The sequence below is a fragment of the Rousettus aegyptiacus genome, unplaced genomic scaffold (genome assembly GCF_014176215.1).
Source record: "Rousettus aegyptiacus isolate mRouAeg1 unplaced genomic scaffold, mRouAeg1.p scaffold_m13_p_17, whole genome shotgun sequence".
NCBI classification, from domain to species: domain Eukaryota; kingdom Metazoa; phylum Chordata; class Mammalia; order Chiroptera; family Pteropodidae; genus Rousettus; species Rousettus aegyptiacus.
Window position 1 is genome coordinate 43,584,560 of NW_023416292.1, and position 23,915 is coordinate 43,608,474.

Below are 23,915 nucleotides of genomic sequence, written 5' to 3' on the forward strand. Positions count from 1 at the left end.
GTGAAAGAGGAGAAACTAAGACAGGCACCACAGAAATACAAAGGATCATACAAGAATACTAGGGAAAAAGTATATAACGCCAAATTTAATAACCTAGAAGAAATGGACAAGTACTTAGAAAGATACAACCTTCTTAGACTGAATCGACAAGATCTGGAAAATCTAAACAGAATGATCAGCAGTATGGACATTGAAACAATCATCAAAACCTACCAAAAAGTCAAAGTCCAGGACCAGATGGCTTCACCAGTGAATTCTACCAAACATTCAAAGAAGATTTAATACCTATTTTCCTCAAACTCTTCCAAAAAAGCGAAGAGGAGGCAATACTTCCCAATTCATTTTATGAGGCCAATATTACCCTGATACCAAAACCTGGTAAAGATAACGCAAAACAAAACAAAACAAAACTATGGGCCAATGTCTCTCATGAACACAGATGCAAAAATCCTAAATAAGATACTTGCGAACAAAATACAGTAACATATTAAAGAGATTATACACCACGATCAGATGGGCTTCATCCCAGGGGCACAAGGATGGTTTAACATATGCAAATCGATTTACATGATATACCACATAAACAAATTAAAAAATAAGAATCATACGATCATATCAATAAATGTAGAAAAAGCCTTCGATTTATGATCAAAACACTTAACAAAATCGATATAGAAGGAAAGTGCCTTAACATAATAAAGGCCATCTATGACAAACCTTCAGTGAACATTATACTTAATGGTGAAAAACTACAATCCTTCTCTCTAAGATCAGGAACAAGACAAGGCTGTCTGCTATCGCCTCTGTTATTCAATATAACATTGGAGGTCCTAGCCAGTGGAATCAGGCAAGAGAAAGACATAGAAGGCATTCGAATAGGAAACAAATATGTCAAACTGTCACTATGTGCAGATGACATGATTCTCTGTACAGAAAACCCTAAAGACACCACTAGAACACTACTAGAAACAATAAGCAAATGCAGCAAAGTTTCTTGATACAAAATTAATGTTCAAAATCCATAGTGTTCCTATACTTAATAATGAAGTGTCAGAAAAAGAAGTGGAAAAAATAATTCCTTCTGCAATTGCAAAAGAATAAAATACCTAGGAATAAATCTAACAAAACATGTGAAGGACCTACATAATGAAAACTATAAGACTCAACTAAAAATCTAAGAAGATACAAAGAAATGAAAAGATGGTCTGTGTTCTTGGATTGGAAGAATTAATATGGTTAAAATGACCCCATTACCTAAAGCATTATACAGATTTAATGCAATCTCCATCAAAATCCCATCGGCATTTTTTAAAGAAATAGAACGAAAAATCATCAGATTTGTATGGAAGCACAAAAGATCTCAAATTGCCAAAAGCCATCCTGACAAAAAAGAACGAGGTTGGAGGTCTCACTCTGACCGACTTCAAATTATACTACAAAGCAACAGTAATCAAAACGGCACGGTATTGGCAGAAAAACAGACACATGGACCAGTGGAACAGAATTGAAAGTCCAGAAGTAAACCCATATTTATATGGGCAAATAATTTTTGACAAAAAAGCCAAAAACATACAGTGGAGAAAGGAAAGCCTCTTCAATAAATAGTGCTGGGGAAACTGCAAAGCCACCTGCGAAAGAATGAAACTAGACTGTTGTCTATCACCACATGCCAAAATTAATGCAAAATGGATTAAGAACCTGAATATAAGACCTGAAACAAGAAAATGCATAGAAGAAAACAGAAGAACTAAACTCGAGGGACCTTGGACTTAAAGAGGATTTTATGAATTTGACCTCAAAGGCAAAGGAGAAAAAGCAAAACTAAATGAATGGGACTATATCAAACTAGAAAGCTTCTGCAAAGCAAAAGAAACCGTCGACAAGGTAAAGAAACAACCATCCAAATGGGAAAATATATTTGCAAGCAACACCTCTGATAAGGGCCTAATACCCAAAACATACAAAGAACTCATACGATTCGGTAACAACAACAAAAAAACAAATGATCCAATCAAAAAAAAATGGGCAGAGGACCTGAACAGACACTTCTCTCTAGAGGACATACAAATGGCCAACAAATATATGAAAAGATGCTCAACATTGCTATTACGGAAATGCAAATCAAAGCCACAATGAGATACCATCTCACACCTGCTAGAATAGCTATTATCCCTGGGACAAGTAATAACAAATGTTGGAGAGGGTACAGAGAAAAAGGAACCCTCATACACTGCTGGTGGGACTGCAAACTGGTACAGCCACTATGGGAAACAATATGGAGGTTCCTCAAAAAACTAAGGATTGATCTACTATATGATCCAACAATCCCTCTACTAGGTATTTACTCCAAAGTCTTGAAAATATATATCCAAAAAGATATTTGCACACTAATATTCATAGCAACATTATTCACAGCGGCCAGGACATGGAATCAAACCAAATGTCTTACAATAGATGACTAGATAAAGAAGATGTGGTATATATACACAATGAAATATTATTCAGCCATAATAAGAGATGAAATACTGTCATTTGTGACAACATGGATGTACCTTGAGATGATCATGCTAAGTGAAATAAGTGAGATAGAACACGTTGAAAAACACATGATATCACTTATATATGAGATATAAACCTAAAAGCAACAAATGAACATGACAGAAAGACTCATGGACATGGAGATTAGATTAGGGGTTACCAGAGGGTAGGGGGTGGGGGGGAAGTAGATGGTATAAAAGGGGTCAAATATGTGGTAATAGAAAGAAATCTAACTATGCATGGTGAACACACAATACAAAATATATATGATTTACTGTTGAATTTTACACTTGAAACTTACTGGATTTCATTAGCCAATGTCCCTATAATAATAAAAAAAAAAGGTGAAAAGGACAAAATGTAAATGGCTAAGAAATATATGAAAAAATAAGTAGCTTTATATGTAATGAAAGAATGCAAATAAAAATAACAATGAGAAATCATTCTCACCTACACCTCTAACAGGTAAAGGTCTAAGGAATGTGCTGCTTTCATATACATCGGATATAATCTTTCTGCAGGTCATTTTGACAATATGAATTAAAAGCCTTAAAAGTAAAAATAGTCAATAACTACATATCTATCAACGATTACTTTAAATGTAAATGAATTACATGCTCTAATTAAAAGATAGAGTGGATAGACAGGCAAGAAACCAAAACATATGCTGCCTCCAAGAGACTCACTTCAGACTGAAAGACACACAGAGACTGAAACTAAAGAGATGCAAAAAGATGTTTTATGAAAATGAAAGCATACAAAAAAAGGCTGGGGTAGCAATTCTTATATCAGACAAAACAGACTTCAAAAGAAAGGCTGGAGAGTCAAAGAGACATAGAAGGACTAACTCAGTTTTCTCACTTCTGGGTATTTATCCAAAGAAACACAAAACACTACTTTAAAGGGACCTGTGAATCCATATGTTCATTGCAGCAGTGTTTCTGGTAGCAAAGATATGGAGGCAATCTAGGTGTCCATCAATGGATGAATGGATAAAGAAGAGGTAGTATACATATACAAAGGAATATTATTCAGCCATAAAAAGAATGGAGTCTTACCATCTCCAACACATGGATAGACCTAGAGGGTATTGTGCTGAGTGGAATAAGTCAAACAGAGAAAGACAAATGCCATATGTTTTCATTTACCTGTGGAATCTAAAGAACGAAATTAACTAACAAAACAGAAACAAACTCATAGATACAGAAAACATTTTGATGGGAGGGGGTTGGGAGGCTGAGTAAAAAAGAAGGGATTAAGAAGTACAAATTAATAGTTAAAAAGAGTCATGGGATGTACAGTATAGCATAAATATAGTCAGTAATATTTTAATAACCATGTACGGTGTCAGATGGGTACTAGATTTACTGGGGTGATCACTTTGTAAGTTATTTAAACATCTAATCACCATGTTGTACACCTGAAACTAATATCATATTGTACACCAACTGTATTTGGAAAATAAAAAATTATAATTATAATATTATATATACCATGTTGTATACCTGAAACTAATAGAATATTGTATGCCAACTGTATTTGAAAAATAAAAATTATAATAATTATTATATATAGAGGGAGAAATACCATTTCATAGAAAAAGGAATAGATTAAGCTTTCTCTAAGGAAAACAAATGTTTCTTATCCCAATGTGTGCTTATGTTCTAGGTGACACACAGTTCACTTTGGTGGGAAGACTGAATGACTTTGGGAGATTCACCTTCAAACTTGCTTATGAGACTTGAGCCGATTACACTCTGGAGCCTCCCCGCTACCCCAACGCCAAAAAAGAATGCTCACTCAGTGGGATGAAGTCAGAGGCATTTGGATCAGTATATTATAGAGGTATCCAGTATGCACAGGACAGTGCCATCCTAGGGCAAGGTGTCTGTCAAGCACTACCTGACTTCTGTAGTGTAAGGGGGGCCATGCCTCCACCACATGGTGAACGGAACCTCCATATGCTTGGACCTCCCTAAGAGTAGGCTGCCTGGCTACATGTTCAGAATGACCACCTCTCAACATCTGAAATATAACTTTGTTCTTTGCTCACCACAGGCTTCAGTTCCATGAAAGAGCTAATTGAATAAAAACCACCTGGGAGTAGAAATACACTCTGGCAAAGGTTGAAAAGCGTAGTTAAAGACTGGAGAGCCATTTTAATGTGGTTGAACTGTTCCTGATGGAATCTGAAGTAATGCTGAGCCAGACCATTTGAGGAGGGGTTTTATTGATCTTCTTTATTTTTTAATGGGGAAGACTTGAGCTTCATAGGCTAAGGGTAAAGACACAATAAGAGTCAGTAGTTAAAGATTCAGGAAAAAGAAGCCATAATGAATGGAGGAAACTGACCCTAAAAGGTTTTGTGAATTTATTGCAACTTTTTAGAAAGAGAAATTTAGAGAGTCTTTTAAATTTCCAAGTTAAGACAGTTCCACAGTGCCCTAAATATTAATCACATACTACAAAGTGTTGACTTTCCCGGGTCCATTTCAGTTATCTTTTAACTTACTCCAAAACAACAATAGCCAGCAAAGATGCCACTGGAGTTCTGGTAGGGAGAAGGGAATCTTAAGTTAGAAAAACAGCTATGTCATCTGAGGTTTCTATCAAAAAAGTTTTTAAGTTAACAAGCCTATTTGCAACAAATTAACAAGAGACCTAGATGAAGAGGATAGTAAATAAATTATGGAGATGCTGAGAAGAAACCAGGTTAAAGAGCACAGCAAGAACTCTATACCACTGTTGTAAAATGTATTCATATATTACTTCCACAAACATTCTAAGAGAACACTAACTTTGAATTAGCACATCTGTAAATTTCATTCTTCTGGTCCCCTTCTTAATGTAAAATGTTTTCTGCATTAATTACCTTCCCTAAGTAATATCCCTGAAGCCACTAGATGGCCACAGTACATCCACAGAAGTCTGATCAAAGCCCCAGCAGTGTTGATTTAGCATTGTAAAGCCTCAATTTCCTTACCTACAAAATGGAGATAATAATAGTACTCTAGTTTATAGGACAGTTGTGAGAGGTAGTTGAGGAAGTACATAAATACCTCCTGAATGGTAGCCGGCATGTATTATTATTGATGTGAATGTCACAGGAGATTTGCCATGTGTTTTCTTCATGTAAAGGACAAATAAGAGTCAGATAAGAGTGAAAACACAATTTGTGTGTTTCTATCAGGAGCAAAAAGCTCTGTGGCAGCATAAAAGAATTTGAGATATAAAAAAAGGGGGGCAGATATACAATGAAGAAGAAAAGACAAATTTGAGGGAGGTACTAGGCAGAGGCTCTGGGGGAGGGAGGGAGGGAGGGAAGGAGGAAGGGAGGGAGGGAAAGGAGAAAATTAAGCCTAAAGATTTTAAAGACAAGCAGTGTCTAGTGCAGAAATTAGAATTGTCTCTTAGTTGATTTACAAGTCTAAAACTAAAGAAATAGTAACTTTGAAAATTAAAGGAGCTAGTATTTTTGTGGTTGTCATTAATAAACAGTATAATGTGGTATGATACCATGGTAACCTGGAGTTGTATTTTAAAACAAGATTTTAATGTCCTATTATATTTGAAACTGATAAGGCATTTTGGGTGTATAGGGATAGGACGAGGGATTTAAAACATATCTAGAAAAAGCATACTTGAGATAAATGGACATAAAGTGAGAATAAAATTGCTATCTAGTAATTTCACTGTAAATTCATCTTAAACAAGGCTTGAATCAAGAGTAGAATATATGTATATAGAGAGAAACACACACATACATATGTCTGTCTATCTATCTAATCTGGTATCCTTTTTTAATTTACTTGGAGAAAAAGCTACAAAACAGAAAAGCAGTTCTTGATTGGCATGTCAAAAAGCCACTTTTTCAAAATCCCCTTCCCCTTATTTAGTTCTAATTTTATAAATGAAGTTTCAGGCATAGTAAATAATATATTTCTATCATGTTATTTTTAATATATAACACAGTAGCTGGTATAAATATACAATAAATACTTTTAATGATGCTATAGAAAAGTCAGCTTTTTTGAATTCTGACTACCACTTCCTGGCTTTGTGGCCTAGAGTATATGATGTGGTGTGAGCTCTCTTGTGCTTTAATGTCTTCATTTTTAAAATGGGCATCATTACAATGTCTACCCCATAGGATTGTTGTGAGAATTAAATTAGTTAATTCATGTTCTGAGTACCTGCCATATAGTAAGGACACAGTAAAGCGCCAATGAAGTGTCTTAGACTTAAGCGTTAGAATTCAAGGAGTCGTAGGAACTGGCTTCATTCAGGAAAAGGTTGTGACTTAAACATGTATTAATATATTGGAGAAGGAAAAAAAAAGTCTTGCCTGCCAGATTATTTGGGTTGTACTGGGACAATTGTGGTCACCCATCCAACCCGACCTTCCAGAACTCAAATGGTAAGGCATACAACCAGGAGTCCTGGTGCCCAAAGTTCTGTCTCTGGCCCAGACTAAGAACTCCCTCTGGCTTTATGTTACCTTGTCATGAATGGACATAATGCCGACCAAAGTAGCCTCCCAGGCTCTTGCAGAAAAGCTTCAGTCTTCTTTCTGCATACTTCACTGTCCTTACTAGGACTGAAGATTGTTGAATTTGGGGGGGGGGGGGAGGGAAGGGGCCTAGATGACAGGGTCCCTAGCAGCCCACACTCCCGGGCAGTCCATGAAAGTGGGTGTTTTCTCTAGGAGGCTCTGTCAAAAGGTATGTGGTTCACACAGTCAAGCTCATTGTTAAGTCACTGGTTGGGTATTGACTGTTACTGTCCTACCAGTGTACCCCAGTGCCTAGCCCAGGGCAACACGTAATAAGTACTAGTAGAACAGAACTGAAATGAATTGAGAGCCTGCCCTCATCCCTATTCAATCCTCAGAAACCTTGTAGATCAGCCATTATCATCCTGATTCTTATCTCCAGTTACTTACATACCCCTTCAATCTGACCCAAGTCCCATTCCTTACCACCCTTCAAACCTTTTCACTCTACCCTTTGAACCTCCTGATCTATAACCTGTAAACTTCCCCTATATCTTCAGCTTCTTTCTGAATGTCTTGTCCACTTCCCTGTACAAGCCAAAGCCTTGCTCTCCCAAACTTCTTCAGTATGTCTCTCAAATAGAAGCCATTTGTTCCTCACGCCCAGAGGAAGTGGGTTCAGCATCTCTCTTGATCCTGATCGCTGCTTCCAAACCATTTCTCTTTCTTCCAAAAACTCTACCTCCTTTGAAGTTCTTGCCATGCAGTTGTACCACCCTGTATCAGTGTCCCCAACAGGATGCAGATGGCATACTCATGTTAGGTTAATTTGGGGATGATTTAATAAAGGGACTATTTACAAAGGTGTGGATGAGGTAGAAAAGGTACAGGGATAATGTAGTAACTCAGGGCTAGTAACAGAACTATTACCACCCCTAGCCTGAAGGAACAAGGAACAGGAGTCCTGGGACCCAGAAGGAGAGAGATGTGTAGAGAAGGCCACATTGAAGAGCAGACACCTGCAGTCCAGGAACACGGCCTCCCTCCCTCAGATCTGCTGACAGTCCCCTTAGGCCAAACCCAACCAGAACCAGAAAGCAAGGAAACCTGTTGATTTTATCCATAGGTTTCCATTCCCATGGCACTGAGTGGGGTGGAGAAGTATGGACCAGAGTGACAAATGGAAGATACCCAGTTTGTACCCAATGCCCTTTATGGCTGCTGTCATCTTCCAACCTCATACTCTTTGAAAACTTGAGCTCATTATCTTCCTCTCTGCCCCTTCGTAACTTTGGCATCCATGTGGGCACCTCCATCATGATCTTTCTTCATTCATTCCTAGAGTTACACCCTAAATACTACCAGTAATAACACAAAATTGACTTTAAAAATCCTATTCACTGACCACCACTTATCTCTATAATTGAGTGACTAGTTTTTTTCACTGCAATTTTTCAATCTTCTTTAGGCTTCCAATCCACTGACCTTACACTCTTCCAATATTCATCAATTCTCCCACCTCTACTCTCCTATCTTTACTTTCCACTATGTCCAGAGGCAATTCCGTGGATCTCACTCCCTTAAAAGGAACCTTCTCTCTCTAACGTATTCACCTGTCAAAAATCTAACTCTGATTAAAGCCAATTATCTGCCTTTTCCACTGGGGGAAAAAGACATAGCATTCCACTAACTGGTTTCTCTCTATATTTATCACGAGCTTCAGATGGGCATTCCAGTCTACTCAGAAATCCTACGCTGATCCTGGTGCATGTGCCAATACACCAGATGAATTATTTTATACCATCTTTCTCCTCAAACCTCTCATACTCTACCCCCAGTCCCCACACATTCATCTATTCACCAGCAATTCTACAGACCTCCCAGGATCTGCATCCATAACCCTGCCTTTCATCCTCTTACCATGGAATAAGGGTCCCTCCTATCAAAGACCAATCCCTCCACTTGTGCCCTAGATTCCAACCCTTTTCATTTTTTGAAGAAATTTGTTACTGTTCTTATTCCTCTTCTCTCCTGCTCCAATTTTCCTCTATCGAGAATCATTTTTAACATCAGACAAATATGTCTAGTGACTCCTATCTTAAAAATTCTCCTCCTTTTCTCATCCAATTTATCTATTCCCCTTTGAAAAACCTGAAATGATTGTCTGCAGAGACTGCTTTTCTTCATTTTCTGTTCTCTCTTCTGCCCATTTCCATCTGCCTTCCACAATCACCATTCCACAGAAATTCTGCTTTTGTTTAGATCCCCAGTGACACACTTGTTCCGAAGTCACCTGATCCAACCTATCGGCAGCATCTGGCATAGCTGACTACATTCCCATTCTTGAATTATTTTCCTCTTTTGGTTTTTGTGGACACCACTCTTTCCTGATTTTCCTCCTATCTCCCTGGCTTTTCCTTCTCCATCTTTTTTGCTGGCTCAGTCCCCTTTACTAGACCTTTAAATGTTAATCACCCCAGGCTCTTCTCTCTCCTGAGCTGTCCAACACAGTAACCACTAGCTACTGTCTAAACTTAAAATAATTTAAATAAAATTAAAACTCAGTTCCTCACTCTCACTAGCCATACTTCAAGTGCTCAGTAGGCCCGTGTGGAGAATGAGCAACATGAACGTAAAACATTTCCATTAGTGCAGAAAGTTCTATTGGACAGGACTGATCTAGACTCCCTCTCTAGATGATCTTACCCAGTCCTACAGCTTTAAATATCATCTACATGCTGAGTTCTAAATTTATACTTCTAGCTCTGACCCAAGTTTCATGTTTGTACATGAAACTCCCTATTTGACATAACCGCTTAGATGTCTAACAGGCTATTCAAACTAACATCCACAACAGAACACCTCATTTTCATCCTCTCCTCCCCTTTCTCTACCCACAAAAGCTTGTTTCTCTTCCTGTCTATTCTTAGCAAATGAAGCCATCCAACCAGTTTTGAAGCCAAAAATCTAGGAGCCATCTTGATTCCCAGTATTTAATCCATCAACGAATCTTATTGACTTTATCCATAACATACATCTCAAATCCGCCACCTCTACCTCTGTTCTTGTCTGGTTGACTGTCCTACTCATACGAGATCCCCTGTACTTAAATTTAGCGCATAGCAGGTGCTTATTAATACACTGAATAAATTAACAAGCACAAATCTACAGAACAGAGCAAAATAATCTACACTTAAAAAAATATTCATAATAGATATTTGCAATAGGAACTTTAGGAGATTTACAAAGATAATAAAAATCACTTTCCAGACTTTACTTATGATTAGTTATGGCTCAAAACCATTATTCATTTTGTCAACTAACACATTTTTCATGCTTTTCACCCAACTATAATTTACCCCCATGCATGTTACCTGCATTATCAGTACAACTTACCTCCCAAAGAGAAATTTTAGTTGCTTCTTCCTGCTCAGCCTTCCTTGTTTTTCCTGATTAATGCTGTACAGGTTCTTGATCTCTTGATTATATGTTCCATGCCTGTCAGAGCCCAGGACTTGGCTCACCCGGTATCCATTTATTTTGTTCAAGAGTTCCCAACTTTGTTCCTGTCCCTGACTGCCACCTAACTCCTCCCTACAGTCCTCAATTCCCTTTTCAGAACACTCAACGGTTTGACCCTAGCCTTAATCTAAATTAACAGCCCATAAGTGCAAACGTTTGCTACTCCACCCTCTTTGATTCTCTGCATTTACTGGCAGCCTCTACATGTTCGGTCACTCCACTCATTCCAGCTGCAAGCCAAGTCTGGTAAAACTGATTTTTATTAAAGATACAGGTAGTTACAGTGGTGAAGGGATAGGGCACGAGGGGCTGCAAGTGTCTTCTAGGGCCTGGAGCCGAGTAATTTTTAACATGACCAATATGTTTTGCTTGTTTTGCTTGTGCCAGTTTACAAAGCCTCCAACATCTCTCCACAGCAATCCAAACGCTATTATTTGCCTACATCCTTTTGTTGACAGGATGAGGACTGTGAATTTAATTTTTTTTTGTACTAAGGTATCTTTTACTGGCAAACACTTTCAATAATTGTAAGCATGTGCGAATGGAACATTTCGGAAGGAAGGGAGGGAGGAAAACAAAGGAAGAAAAAAAAGCGATGTATGCCAAAGGCTTCAGGTGGAATTCACAAAGTTGATAGCGCTGGAACACCTACTAACTTGGGAGTTCTAAGACCTCGAGGGCGCGCAGCTGGCCTGATCTCATCACCGGTGTTAGCCTAACTTCTCCAGGGCTTAACTTTCGGAATTCCAGCTTCAGTTTGGACAGGAGTCGTGGAGAGTCCCAAAGCCTCAGAGCCGGAACTGCCGCCCGTGGCCCTGAACCCCGCCCTGCGCAAACTAGCAAGACGTTGGACTCGCCGGGTTTGAGTCTCCTCGGCGCCCGTAGTTCCTGAACTTTGACGGGTCCTCAGTGCCGCAGCCGTGGCTAGCACGCATGCGTTTTTCCTTTGAATGGAGAGCGCCGTTATTCTGGCAGCGGTGGCAGGAGCGGCTGCAGTGCTGCTAGCACTACGGCTGTGGATCGTGCTTCATTCCCGGGGCGTTGTACCCCGGAAATCTCTCAGTCTCATGGTGGTGGCCGGGTCTGGTAAGTATCAGGGCAGTGACTGTCGGGCTGGGGTTGGACACTACAAACCCCAGAGTACACCGTGACGGCGTTCCCTGGTCTCCTTAGCACTTTTGCAGCATTGCATGCTGAGGTTTGTAGTTTCTCTGCGTTACCGGAACCGGCCAGCCCAGCCAGGCAAAATGCTGGTTGGCTGACGCTTCCCAGGTCAGGTCTTTAATAACAAATGAGTAACTTGCCCTGATCTGCAATTAACCTCCTCTGCAGCGTATATTTTTCTAACAAATTATTAGTGAACAAAGAGGACGCAGAAGCCTTTTCATGCTAACGTGCAATTTCTCTGAATAAAAACTACTATTTTGCGTTATTAATCTAGACAGCTTGTATTTAGTTTAGGAATCATAAATTCCATGTGAGAAATGAGGCAAGGTGAATTGTCATATTTGTAATATACATATATATATATACGAGGATAAGTTCCTAAGTGTAGGACAGCCCACACTGGAGGGAGGTTATTGTGTCAGTGCAAGAAGAGCAAGCTGTCCTATCACGCAATACTATCTAAACAGTCCACCAGCTCTATAGGTTCTCACAATTTTAAGTGGCAGTTCTGACCGAGGTATACATTATATGCTGTGTAAATTTTGAAATGCCAGGAGATTGCATCAAGATAGAATAATTATAGTATGAACAAATGTTCTAAACTTATGTTCAAGTATAATTTATTACTTTATTCACCTAACATATTCTGAGCCTTAGGAGAGGCCAGACACTAAACTGTTCTCTGAGAATAACAAAGCTGACTAATTTTATTTGCCATGGACTGCTGACTGTGTCCCAAGCAGTGTGACAGGTGCAAGGATACGGCAGTGAATGAAGTGGAGACTATAGAAAAACTAACAAAAAAACAAATGGACATTTGCCACAATGAGATAAGAAATAAACTGCATACTGTGACATGAGGAGAGGGAGTTGTGTTTTAGACAGAATTGTCAGGGAAAGCCTCCCTGGGAAGATGACATATCCAAAAGCAAGCAGACCAAAGGGCTGGAGTTGACCAAGTAATGGGGAGAGAAGCAGATGAGGTCCAAGGCTAACAGATTAAGGGGTCACATGATAAGAAGCCGTTTATTCCATGTGAGAAGGGAAACCACTGGATGTTTTTGAGCAAAGGTCAGTAATTTGATCAGCACTTTTTAATAGGATCACACTCAATGCTGTGTTGAAACCAGACTGAAGTGGACACTTGAATAGACAAGTGGACTGTGGGGAATAGACCAGGAAGCTATGGTCATAATCTGTGGAAAGTGATGTGCCTTGGAGCAGGGTGGTAGCAAAGTAGGTGGTGAGAAGTGATTTGATTTTGGATATTTAAAAAATAGAACAGATTTTGTTCCAAAAGAATAAATCTTAATGAAAGAGTAAAATGGTAGATAAAGCCCATCATTTTAATGACTTAATTCAGTAGCAAGTTTAAATTTTCAAGGAATGTATTCAGTGATGGTTTCCATTAAAAAAAAAAAAAGACTGTTAAAGCAGGTTTAATAAAGTTTCAATTGCACTGGAAAATGTTGTGAATATTAGGTTTTATCCTTAATTGTTCCAGCTGTGAAAACAAGTACCTATTTTGCAAACTACCACACTTTTTCAAGGCTAAAAACAAAAATACTAAAATGAGTATAAATCAGATGTGTAAATTCCTTGCCCTGTATAAGAACACGGGTGACAAGTTAAAAAGTATGATTCTAATTCTTGAAACTCACACTCTGTGCTGATTTTATTCCTCTATCCTAGTTCCTTCTGCAATCTGGAGAGTAATCCTTCCCTTTATACTATAAGAAAATATATGTGTTGAGAGAAATCACATACTTCATTTGTTTGATTATCCTTCTATTCACTCTATCACTATTGAAAGCTTTTTTTTACAAACATGAGAAGTGAGGGGAGCGGGAAGAGCTCTGTAAGTAGGGAGAACGGAGTGATTAGAGGCAAGGGAAAGGTAACAGGATGATTATAGAGAATGTTAAGGACAGCAACCCGGCTGAGGCTGAGAAATTGTGAAATGAAACTAAATAGGTATGATAGAGCTAGTTGGTAAGGAATGTGATTGTTTTCCTTCAGTGGCATATAGTTAATGTGATAGGTAGGTGTCCTTTTGGGTTTTTGTTCCTTGAAGGAAACTTAAGTGAACACAGTTGATTTTTTCAATTCATGGTTTTGAAATTAAAATTTTGCAGAGCATTCAGTTGTTTGGTGAAGATGATAAGTATTTGAGGACCTGTGGTGTGCTGAGACCTCCATTAGGAGCTGGGGTTACGAAAGCTGTGGTGAACAGCAGTCTTCCTTAGGAAGACCTGAACCCTGTGGGTCAGTGCTCACGCCTCCCTGACATTTCTTTTCAACCTATTTTCCTGACCTTACTTTGCCCTTATCTTCCCAGTAGTCCCACCATCCCTTGAACAGGCATTTCAGATCTTGCCATCACTTGTCCAAATAATACCACCTCTGCCCAATGGCCTCCCTAGTCCTATCTATCCATTAGTTTCATCTTTAAGTCATCTCAGCTGTTATCAGGGATCTCCAGTATTCTTATGGCATTGATTTTTCATAACCATTTGTTTCCCTCCACTACCCTCCATTTACATTTTGCTTACTGTCCTGCATCGCTCTTTATATGTCTGTTTGTGTCTTGCCCCTCTCCCGCTAGACTTCTTGATAACAGGAGCTGTCTCATATTTCTTTGTACCTTCCTCAGCACCTACCGCTAGTGCTGGTTTTATTTTTATACATTTGTTAGCCTCTTCCTCATATAAAAGTAGTATTCATACAAGGGCATAGATTATTGTTTCCAGCTGTTCCTTCTGTCTTTTGAGAAAAACACAAAACATAACAGTATAGATAGTCGAATAGGACAGGGTTCTCCAACTCCCAGGCCATGAATCACTACTGGTCCATGGCCTGTTAGGAACCGGGCCACACATCAGGAAGTGAGTGGCAGGCAAGTGAACAAAGCTTTATCTGTATTTGCAGTTGCTCCCCAGCACTAGCATCACCACCTCAGGGATTAGATTCTCATAGGAGCACCCTTCGGTGGTGCCAGAAAGGTTAGGGACTGCTAGAATAGGATACATCCATTACAAATTTCTTAATCTAAGACCTTCCAATATTTTTTTTTCAGGTGGACATACCACCGAGATCCTCAGGCTGCTTGAGTACCTGTCCAATGCTTACTCTCCCAGACATTACATCATTGCTGACACTGATGAAATGAGTGCCCAGAAAATAAGTTCTTTTGAACTAAATCGAGCTGATAGAGAGCTCCATACCAGGGTAAGTGATCATTTCTATTTCCAAGAAAGTTATAAGTTGTGTATTGAGTTTATCACTGGAAAAAATCCATGACACTTCAGTGCCCTGCCCACGTAAGGCAGTCAGATGTTTACTACTGATGAAATATATTTCTTTTACTATCAAAACATAAGAATTTCTTTAAATCTTCACATTGAAGGGATTGTTTAATTTTTGATATTTTCCTTTGTTCTTTTTTTTTTACTATTAAGTTTTTATTAGGGTCACATTGGTTAATACAATTATATAATTTTCAGGTGTACATTATAATTTGGCATCTATATAGTCTGTGGTGTGTTTACCACCCAAAGTCCAATTTCCTTCAACTACCATGTATTTGATCCCCTTTATCCACTTCACCATCCTCCTACACCCTATATTTGATTCCCTTTACCCCATCTACCTTCCCCCTCCACCCCAACCCTTACCCTCTGGTAATCACTAGTCCATTGTCCAAGTCCACGAGTCTCTGTTTGTTTGTCCTGTTCATTTATTGCTTCATTATTAAGATAAGTGATATCACGTGATTTTTCAACTTTTTCTGTCTGGCTTATTTTACTGAGCATGATTAACTTGAAGTCCATCCATGTTGTCACAAATGGCAGTATCTCATCTCTTCTTATGACTGAGTAATATTCCATTGTATATATATACCACATCTTCTTTATCTAGTCATCTATTGTAAGACATTTAGTTTGCTTCCATGTCCTGGCCACTGTGAATAATGTTGCTATGAACATTAGTGTGCAAATATCTTTACGGATATGGGTTTTCAAGTCTTTGGAGTAAGTACCCAGTAGAGAGATTGCCGGATCATATGGTAGATCAATACTTAGTTTTTTGAGGAACCCCCATACTGTTTTCCATAGTGGCTGTACCAATTTGCAGTCCCACTAGCAGTGTATGAGGGTTCCTTTTTCTCTACATCCCCTTCAGTATTTGTTATTACATGTCCTGTTGATTATAGCTATTCGAACAGGTGTGAGATAGTATTGCATTATGGTTTTGATTTGTGTTTCCCTAATAGCTAGCGATGTTGAGCATCTTTTCATATATTTGTTGGCCATTTGTATGTCCTCTAGGGAGAAGTGTCTGTTCAGGTCCTGTGCCCATTTTTTGATTGGATCATTTGTTTTTTTGTTGTTGTTACCGAATCGTATGAGTTCTTTGTATGTTTTGGATATTAGGCCCTTATCAGAGGTGTTGCTTGCAAATATATTTTCCCATTTGGATGGTTGTTTCTTTACCTTGTCGACGGTTTCTTTTGCTTTGCAGAAGTTTTCTAGTTTGATATAGTCCCATTCATTTAGTTTTGCTTTTTCTCCTTTGCCTTTGAAGTCAAATTCATAAAATCCTCTTTAAGTCCAAGGTCCCTTGAGTTTAGTTCTTCTGTTTTCTTCTATGCATTTTCTTGTTTCAGGTCTTATATTCAGGTCCTTAATCCATTTTGAATTAATTTTGGTATGTGCTGATAGACAACAGTCTAGTTTCATTCTTTCGCAGGTGGCTTTGCAGTTTCCCCAGTACTATTTATTGAAGAGGCTTTCCTTTCTCCACTGTATGTTTTTGGCTTTTTTGTCAAAAATTATTTGCCCATATAAATATGGGTTTACTTCTGGACTTTCAATTCTGTTCCACTGGTCCATGTGTCTGTTTTTCTGCCAATACCATGCCGTTTTGATTACTGTTGCTTTGTAGTATAATTTGAAGTCGGTCAGAGTGAGACTTCCAACCTCGTTCTTTTTTGTCAGGATGGCTTTTGGCAATTTGAGGTCTTTTGTGCTTCCATACAAATCTGATGATTTTTCGTTCTATTTCTTTAAAAAATGCCGATGGGATTTTGATGGAGATTGCATTAAATCTGTATAATGCTTTAGGTAATGGGGTCATTTTAACCATATTAATTCTTCCAATCCAAGAACACAGACTATCTTTTCATTTCTTTGTATCTTCTTAGATTTTTAGTTGAGTCTTGTAGTTTTCATTATGTAGGTCCTTCACCTGTTTTGTTAGATTTATTCCTAGGTATTTTATTCTTTTGCAATTGCAAAAGGAATTATTTTTTCCACTTCTTTTTCTGACACTTCATTGTTAAGTATAGGAACACTATGGATTTTGAACATTGATTTTGTATCAAGAAACTTTGCTGCATTTGCTTATTGTTTCTAGTAGTGTTCTAGTGGTGTCTTTAGGGTTTTCTGTAAAGAGAATCATGTCATCTGCACATAGTGACAGTTTGACATATTTGTTTCCTATTCGAATGCCTTCTATGTCTTTCTCTTGCCTGATTCCACTGGCTAGGACCTCCAATGTTATATTGAATAACAGAGGCGATAGCAGACAGCCTTGTCTTGTTCCTGATCTTAGAGAGAAGGATTGTAGTTTTTCACCATTAAGTATAATGTTCACTGAAGGTTTGTCATAGATGGCCTTTATTATGTTAAGGCACTTTCCTTCTATATCGATTTTGTTAAGTATTTTGATCATAAATGGATGCCGTATCTTGTCGAAGGCTTTTTCTACATTTATTGATATGATCATATGATTCTTATTTTTTAATTTGTTTATGTGGTATATCATGTAAATCGATTTGCATATGTTAAACCATCCTTGTGCCCCTGGGATGAAGCCCATCTGATCGTGGTGTATAATCTCTTTAATATGTTGTTTATTCAGTTCGCTAGTATCTTAATTAGGATTTTTGCGTCTGTATTCATGAAAGACATTGGCCTGTAGTTTTCTTTTCTTGTGTTATCTTTACCAGGTTTTGGCATCAGGGTAATATTGGCCTCTTAAAGTGAGTTGGGAAGTATTGCCTCCTCTTCGCTTTTTTGGAAGAGTTTGAGGAAAATAGGTATTAAATCTTCTTTGAATGTTTGGTAGAATTCACTGGTGAAGCTATCTGGTCCTGGACTTTGACTTTTTGGTAGGTTTTGATGATTGTTTCAATGTCCATACTGCTGATCATTCTGTTTAGATTTTCCAGATCTTGTTGATTCAGTCTAAGAAGGTTGTATCTTTCTAAGTACTTGTCCATTTCTTCTAGGTTATTAAATTTGGTGTTATATACTTTTTCCCTAGTATTCTTGTATGATCCTTTGTATTTCTGTGGTGCCTGTCTTAGTTTCTCCTCTTTCACCCCTGGTTTTGTTTATTTGTGTCCTCTCTCTAGAGAGAGAGTCTAGGTAGGGATTTGTCAAGTTTATTAACCTTCTCAAAGAACCAGCTCTTTGTCGCATTTATTTTTTCTATTTTTTTTTGTTTTCATTTTCATTTAGTTCTGCTCTAAAATTGATTATTTCTTTCCTACTACTGATTTTAGGCTTCATTTGTTCTTCCTTTTCTAGTTTTTAAAGATGAAGTTTAGGTTCTTTATTTGTGCTCCTGCTTGTTTTTTTTTGTTTTTTTTTTTTTTTTTTGAGATACTCCTTTAAATGGTACAAACTTTCCTTTTATTACTGCTTTTGCCATGTCCCAAAAGTTTCAATGTGTTGTTCTATTGTAATTATTCATTTCTATGTATCTCTTGCTCTCTATTTCTTCTCTGACCCAATCATTCTTCAGTAGCATGTTGTTTAATCTCCATGTATTTGTGGTTCTTCCTGCTCTCTTTTTACAGTTGATCTCTAGTTTCAAAGCTTAATGATGAGAGAATATGGTTGGTATGATTTCAACCCTCTTATATTTGTTGAGGCTATCTCTGTGTCCCAGTATGTGGTCGATTCTTGAGAATGTTCCATGTGCACTAGAGAAGAATATATAAGCAGCTTTTTGGGATAGAATGCTCCATATATGTCAATTATATACAGTTGGTCTAATGTGTCATTTAAGGATGTTATTTCCTTATTGATTTTCTCTTTAGATGATCTGTTCATATCTGGCAGCATTTAGGGGTATTCAGGTCTCCTACTATGATAGTGTTCTGATCTGTTTCTCCCTTTAGTTCTGTTGGTAATTGGTTTATATATTTTGGGGCTCCTTAATTGAGAGCTGAGATATTAATAAGTGTTATGTCTTCTTGGTGCATGATTCCCTTTATCATTATGAAGTATCCCTCAGTATCGTTCTTTACCTTTTTAATTTTGAAGTCTATTTTGTCCGATACTAGTACCACTAGTCCTGCTTTTCTCAGAATACCATTTGCTTGAAATATCATTTTCCACCCTTTTACCTTGAGTCTATATTTGTCTTTGGAGCTGAGATATGTCTCCTGGAGGCAGCATATGGTTGGGTTTTGTTTTTTGATCCATTCTGCTACTCTGTGCCTTTTTATTGGTGAGTTCAGACCATTTACATTTAGGGTGATTATTGAAATATGAAGTTTTCCAATAGCCATTTTATCTATTGGTTTCTGGTAGCTCGGTGTTTCCATTGCTTCCTGTCCTCGTGTTTCTATTTTCTTTATTTTGATTGGCTTTTGTGGGTTTTCCCTCTGGTTCTTCTTGTTTTATGTTATATACTTCCATTCTGAGTCTTTGGTGTGTGGTTACCATTATGTATATGAAAAGGATAGATGGATGGATGGGTGGGTGGGTGGATGGATGGATGGATGGATGGATGGATGGATGGATGGATAGATAGATAGATAGATAGATAGATAGATAGATAGATAGATAGATAGAGATAGATAGATAGATACAGTTGTCCCTTTTCTTCTATGCATGCCTTATCTCCATTCCTGCTGGCTGGCCACAGGGCGCTCACAGTTTTCCCAGGCTGGGCTGTTCAGGGAACACACTGCACCTTCTCCCCTCCCCCTCCTCCTACAGGGAGCTCCAGTGGCTGTAAGAAGCAGCTTCTTTGTTTCTCCCAGTCCACTGCCCGACTCCCGAGGTTCTGGGATGGTGGCTCTTATGCGCAGATCCCATGCTCAGACGTGCTTGTGTGTGGTTTGGGTGTTTTTTGTTGAGTTTTAGATGTTCAGCTTATTGATGTTTCAAGGGGACAGATCTGAGGAAGTGTTTCACTCCACCATGTTTCCCAGAATCCCTCTTTTATTCTTTTAAATAAAAGAAATTATTTTTTAGTTAATTAAAAATGCAAAAACAGTTTATTTATACTTACACGCATAAAGCATCCAGTTATGTGCCTTTGGCTCTTAAAGTTCTTTATCAATGTATTACATTTATTGATAATTTGATTTATCTATAACTACCTCCTATTCAAATCATATTTGTATGTTTTTAAAATTACTTCTGTATCCTCGCTTGCTGACTTAATCTTAGCATTTTAGTTAGACTTTGGAGTAAAAGAAAAAAGTGAAACTATTTCTTTTTCAAGGAATGAAACTAGAGCTACTCTTTTTTGTAGATTGTCTTCATCCTTCTCTCTGGTACGTGCCCCACCGTGGGGCTGCAACAGGTAGTTCAGTGACCTAGTGACCTAGCTCAGGCTACTCAAAGTGTTTCTCTGGGCTTTTTGGGCTTGGGGAATTAGGAATGAAGGCAGTCTTTCTTCAGGGGCAAAATCCGTAAAAGATAAAACGTGAAAGTTTCTGGTAGTCATGTTTTCATGTGGTGGATAAAGACAGATAGATAAAAGAATGAAGATAGATAAAAGAATGAAGTTAATACACAAGAAGAATAGATAGATAGATAGATGATAGATAGATAGATAAAAGAATGAAGTTAATACACAAGAAGAATAAAATAGGAAACTGCTTGGTGAGTCTTGCTTTCAGTGACTGCAGAGGTCTAACCACATTTGTGTGGGTCCTGGTTTGGTGGTCCATATCTTTCTTGGAAAGTAGGGTTCACTAGATAGCCCCTCTCCACTACCCTCCCCCACTTTCCTCCTCCTGCTCCTTCCAACCTTTTAAAGCTTGTTTTAGTCAAGTCTTGATCACCTATAAACATGATCCCCAATTAAAACACAGTTAAAATGTGTTCTTGAAGAGTCCATGTCAGACAGGATCAGAATCTGCTATTATTCAGCCAGAGCAAAATGCATGGTGTTTAGAAGATAAGCTAAATGCTTCATTTCTGTTTAGGAATCAATACTGTATTAGTTTCTTAGGGCTCCTGTAACAAAGCACCGCAAACTGGATAGCTTAAGAAAACGAAAATTTATTTTCTCACAGTCCTAAAGGGCAGAAGTCTGATATCAAAGTGTCAGCAGGGCCATGCTCTCTCTGAAGACTCTAGAGGAGAATTCTCCCTTGCCTCTTCCTAGCTTCTGACAGTTGCAGGTAGTCCTTAGCCTTCCTTGGGTTGTAGCAGCATCGTTTTAATCTCTGCCTCCATGGTCACAGGGCCATTCCTGAGTCTGTCTTCACATGCTCTTCTTGTAAGGATGCGAGTTGTTGGATTTCGGGCCCACCTGTCTTAGCCACATCTACAAGACCTTATATCCAAACTAGGCCACGTTCATAGGCTCCAGGTGGCCATGGGTTTTTGGAGGACACTATTCATTCATGCATGCCAGTAACTGATCCTTCCAGTAACGTGTGAGACAGATAATAGTATCTTCATTTTATAAATGAGAAAACTGAGGCTCAGAGGTGTAAATAATCAGCCATGGCCCCACCAAATATGTGGCACTTACCTAAACATGTCTTCTCCAAAGCCTGTGCTTTTTCTGCACAGGACACGCTGCCTCTTTTGTGCATTCCTTATCCAAGATATCAGAAACTAAAAATGTCATTCAATCTCTTATCTTAGTGCATGTATTAGAATTGGTGGACAATTTGGAGAACATGATGATTTTTCACACAAGGGATAAAAATAGTATTGTAATTTAGCTGTGATATAAGGTCAGATAATTACAGAATTCTTATTGTTTCCAACATAACAAACAGATGTCTTCGTTTTGGTTCAATAATCAGTCTACAATTGTATCCAATTCGAAGGCTTCAGTTTTAATTCAGCATACATACTTTTTCCCTCCTAGCCCATGTGTATTGTTTATTTGCTAAATTACTTCATGGTTGAGTGAAACATTTGGAAGATTGTTATGTAGTGTGGATAAGTGCCACTTTGGAACCCAATAAGTTGGGTTTGATTCACTTTAATAAGAAAGGCAAGATTTGGGGTTTTTTAAGTGCCATTTTTTTTTTCTTATTATCCAAGTGGCACCACAGCGTAGGTCAAGCATCTCGGTTTTACTTCCTTCCTCCATTAGTTAATTTACTGCTGAGGCAATGCCACTCCTGTTAGAGAAATAAAAACTCTACCCTGTTCCTGAAAGGTTGTCTCCTCATGAATGTGAAGGTGGTAAGAGTCCTGCAGAGATGCAGAGGAGAGCCACTGAGGGCAGTAATGTGAACATGCTTGTTTTCCTTTCTGCTGGCCACCCCAGTGTCCACAGTTCAGAGAGAGGAAGCATGATGGAGAGATACCTTCCCACCATGTCTTGCTAAAAGGTGGACTTCACTTAGTCCTATTTCTACACTCCAGCTTAGGGAAGCTGTACCTGCAGCTTCCCTGACAGCTTATCTGCTGTACTTTCCATAGAGTTCACAACACTGAGGAGAGGGGGGTCTTACTGAAGAAATCAGTAGTGATCAATACATTTGCTAGCATAGCCTTTATCATCCACAAATACAAACAATCTAGATCTGCTCTGTCTAGTACAGCAGCCACCAGTATTGGCCCAGCAGCATTTATCAAATGCTTATTACATCAGGTTTCTTCTTTGTTAACTGGTTCATTTGTCTATCCCTGAGCTAATAACAAGCTCCCTTAGTCTTACTCCTCAGAAGTGTCATAATTCTTTCTTTTTCATTTGGGTTTTTGAATTAGCTTTGACAAATTCACAAAGAATCCTGTTGTAATTTTATTTTAATTAAATTAAATCATTACATCAGTTTGAGGAGAACTTATACCTATATGTGCTGTACTGTATGCATGTTATATCTTCTTCCATCTTTATATTTTTACTTTTTGGTGTGACATTCAGTTTTAGGTGTGTCTTTTATAAATGACATACAGCACAATTTTTTAAATTTAGAACCATAAATCATTAGCTTTTAACTAGCATGTTTGGTTCATGTACATTTATTGTGGTTACTAATGTATTAGATTTATTTTTACTATTTTATTTGGTTCTTTCTACTTACCATATTTTTTCCTTTAAATCTTTTTTTTCCCTCTTTTCTGTCTTCTTTTTGGATTAATCGAGCCTTCTTTATCCCCCCTTTTTTCCTTTTCCTGGAATTAAAATTATTCTGTTTTCTTAGACATTATCCTTAAATTGTTAACATGAATACTTAACTTAAAATCGGTAACTTAATCTCTCCATCCTCCTACTGAAAAATGAGGTTTTAGAATGTTCTTAACTGTGATCACCACTTCCCATCTTATAGATTATTGTTCAGTATTTGGGTTCTACCTCGTTTTTATACCACTTGAATTACTTATTATTACTATGGTTTTATATAGTCAGTGCTTCTTTAGATTTACATAGCATTTTCTTTGCTTACCCTCATTACTCCTTCCTTTTGAATTCAATATCTTTCTTCCAGAAGTGTATCTTTTATTAGTTATTTCATGGAAAGTTTGTAAGTGATTTATTCTTTCCCTGTTTTGTTCGCTGGCAGATATGTGTTGATTTTACCCTTCCTTTGATTGTATTCTGCATATTTTTTCTGTTTTTTAAAAACAATTTTTTATTTTTCAATTATAGTTGACCTACAATATTATGTTAGTTTCAATGTACAATATAGTGATTAAGTATTATATAACTTATGAAATGATCACCCTGATAAATCTAGCACTCATATGACACCATACATAGCTACTACAATATTATTGACTATATTTGCTATGCTATACTTGACAACCTCATGACTCTTTTGTACTTAATCCCTTCACCTTTTTCACCCATCCCCTCAAGCCCCCTTCCATCTAGCAACCATCGAAATGTTCTCTCTATCTATAAGTTTGTTTCCGTTTTGTTTGTTTGTTTATTTTGATCTATAGATTCTCCATGTAAGTGAAATTTGGCATTTGTC

The 23,915-nt window shown here is 37.9% G+C and overlaps 2 protein-coding genes across 3 annotated transcripts in view; one reads left to right on the plus strand and one right to left on the minus strand.

Moving 5' to 3' along the window:
• Nucleotides 1-10,785, minus strand: part of LOC107508889 (TLC domain-containing protein 4) — a 76,675-nt gene extending 65,890 nt beyond the window's left edge. The window contains exon 1 of the mRNA XM_016140915.2: nt 10,427-10,785. The gene's annotated coding sequence lies outside the window, so the exon portion shown is untranslated. The remainder of the gene's footprint in view (nt 1-10,426) is intronic.
• A 684-nt stretch (nt 10,786-11,469) lies between these two features.
• The window catches only part of ALG14 (ALG14 UDP-N-acetylglucosaminyltransferase subunit), a 77,466-nt gene continuing 65,020 nt past the window's right edge, over nt 11,470-23,915 (plus strand). For both annotated transcript variants that reach the window (XM_016140917.2, XM_036235164.1), the window contains exons 1-2: nt 11,470-11,638; nt 14,796-14,947. In XM_016140917.2, the coding sequence (XP_015996403.2) occupies nt 11,503-11,638; nt 14,796-14,947 (288 nt within the window). In that variant the 5' untranslated portion in view covers nt 11,470-11,502. The remainder of the gene's footprint in view (nt 11,639-14,795; nt 14,948-23,915) is intronic.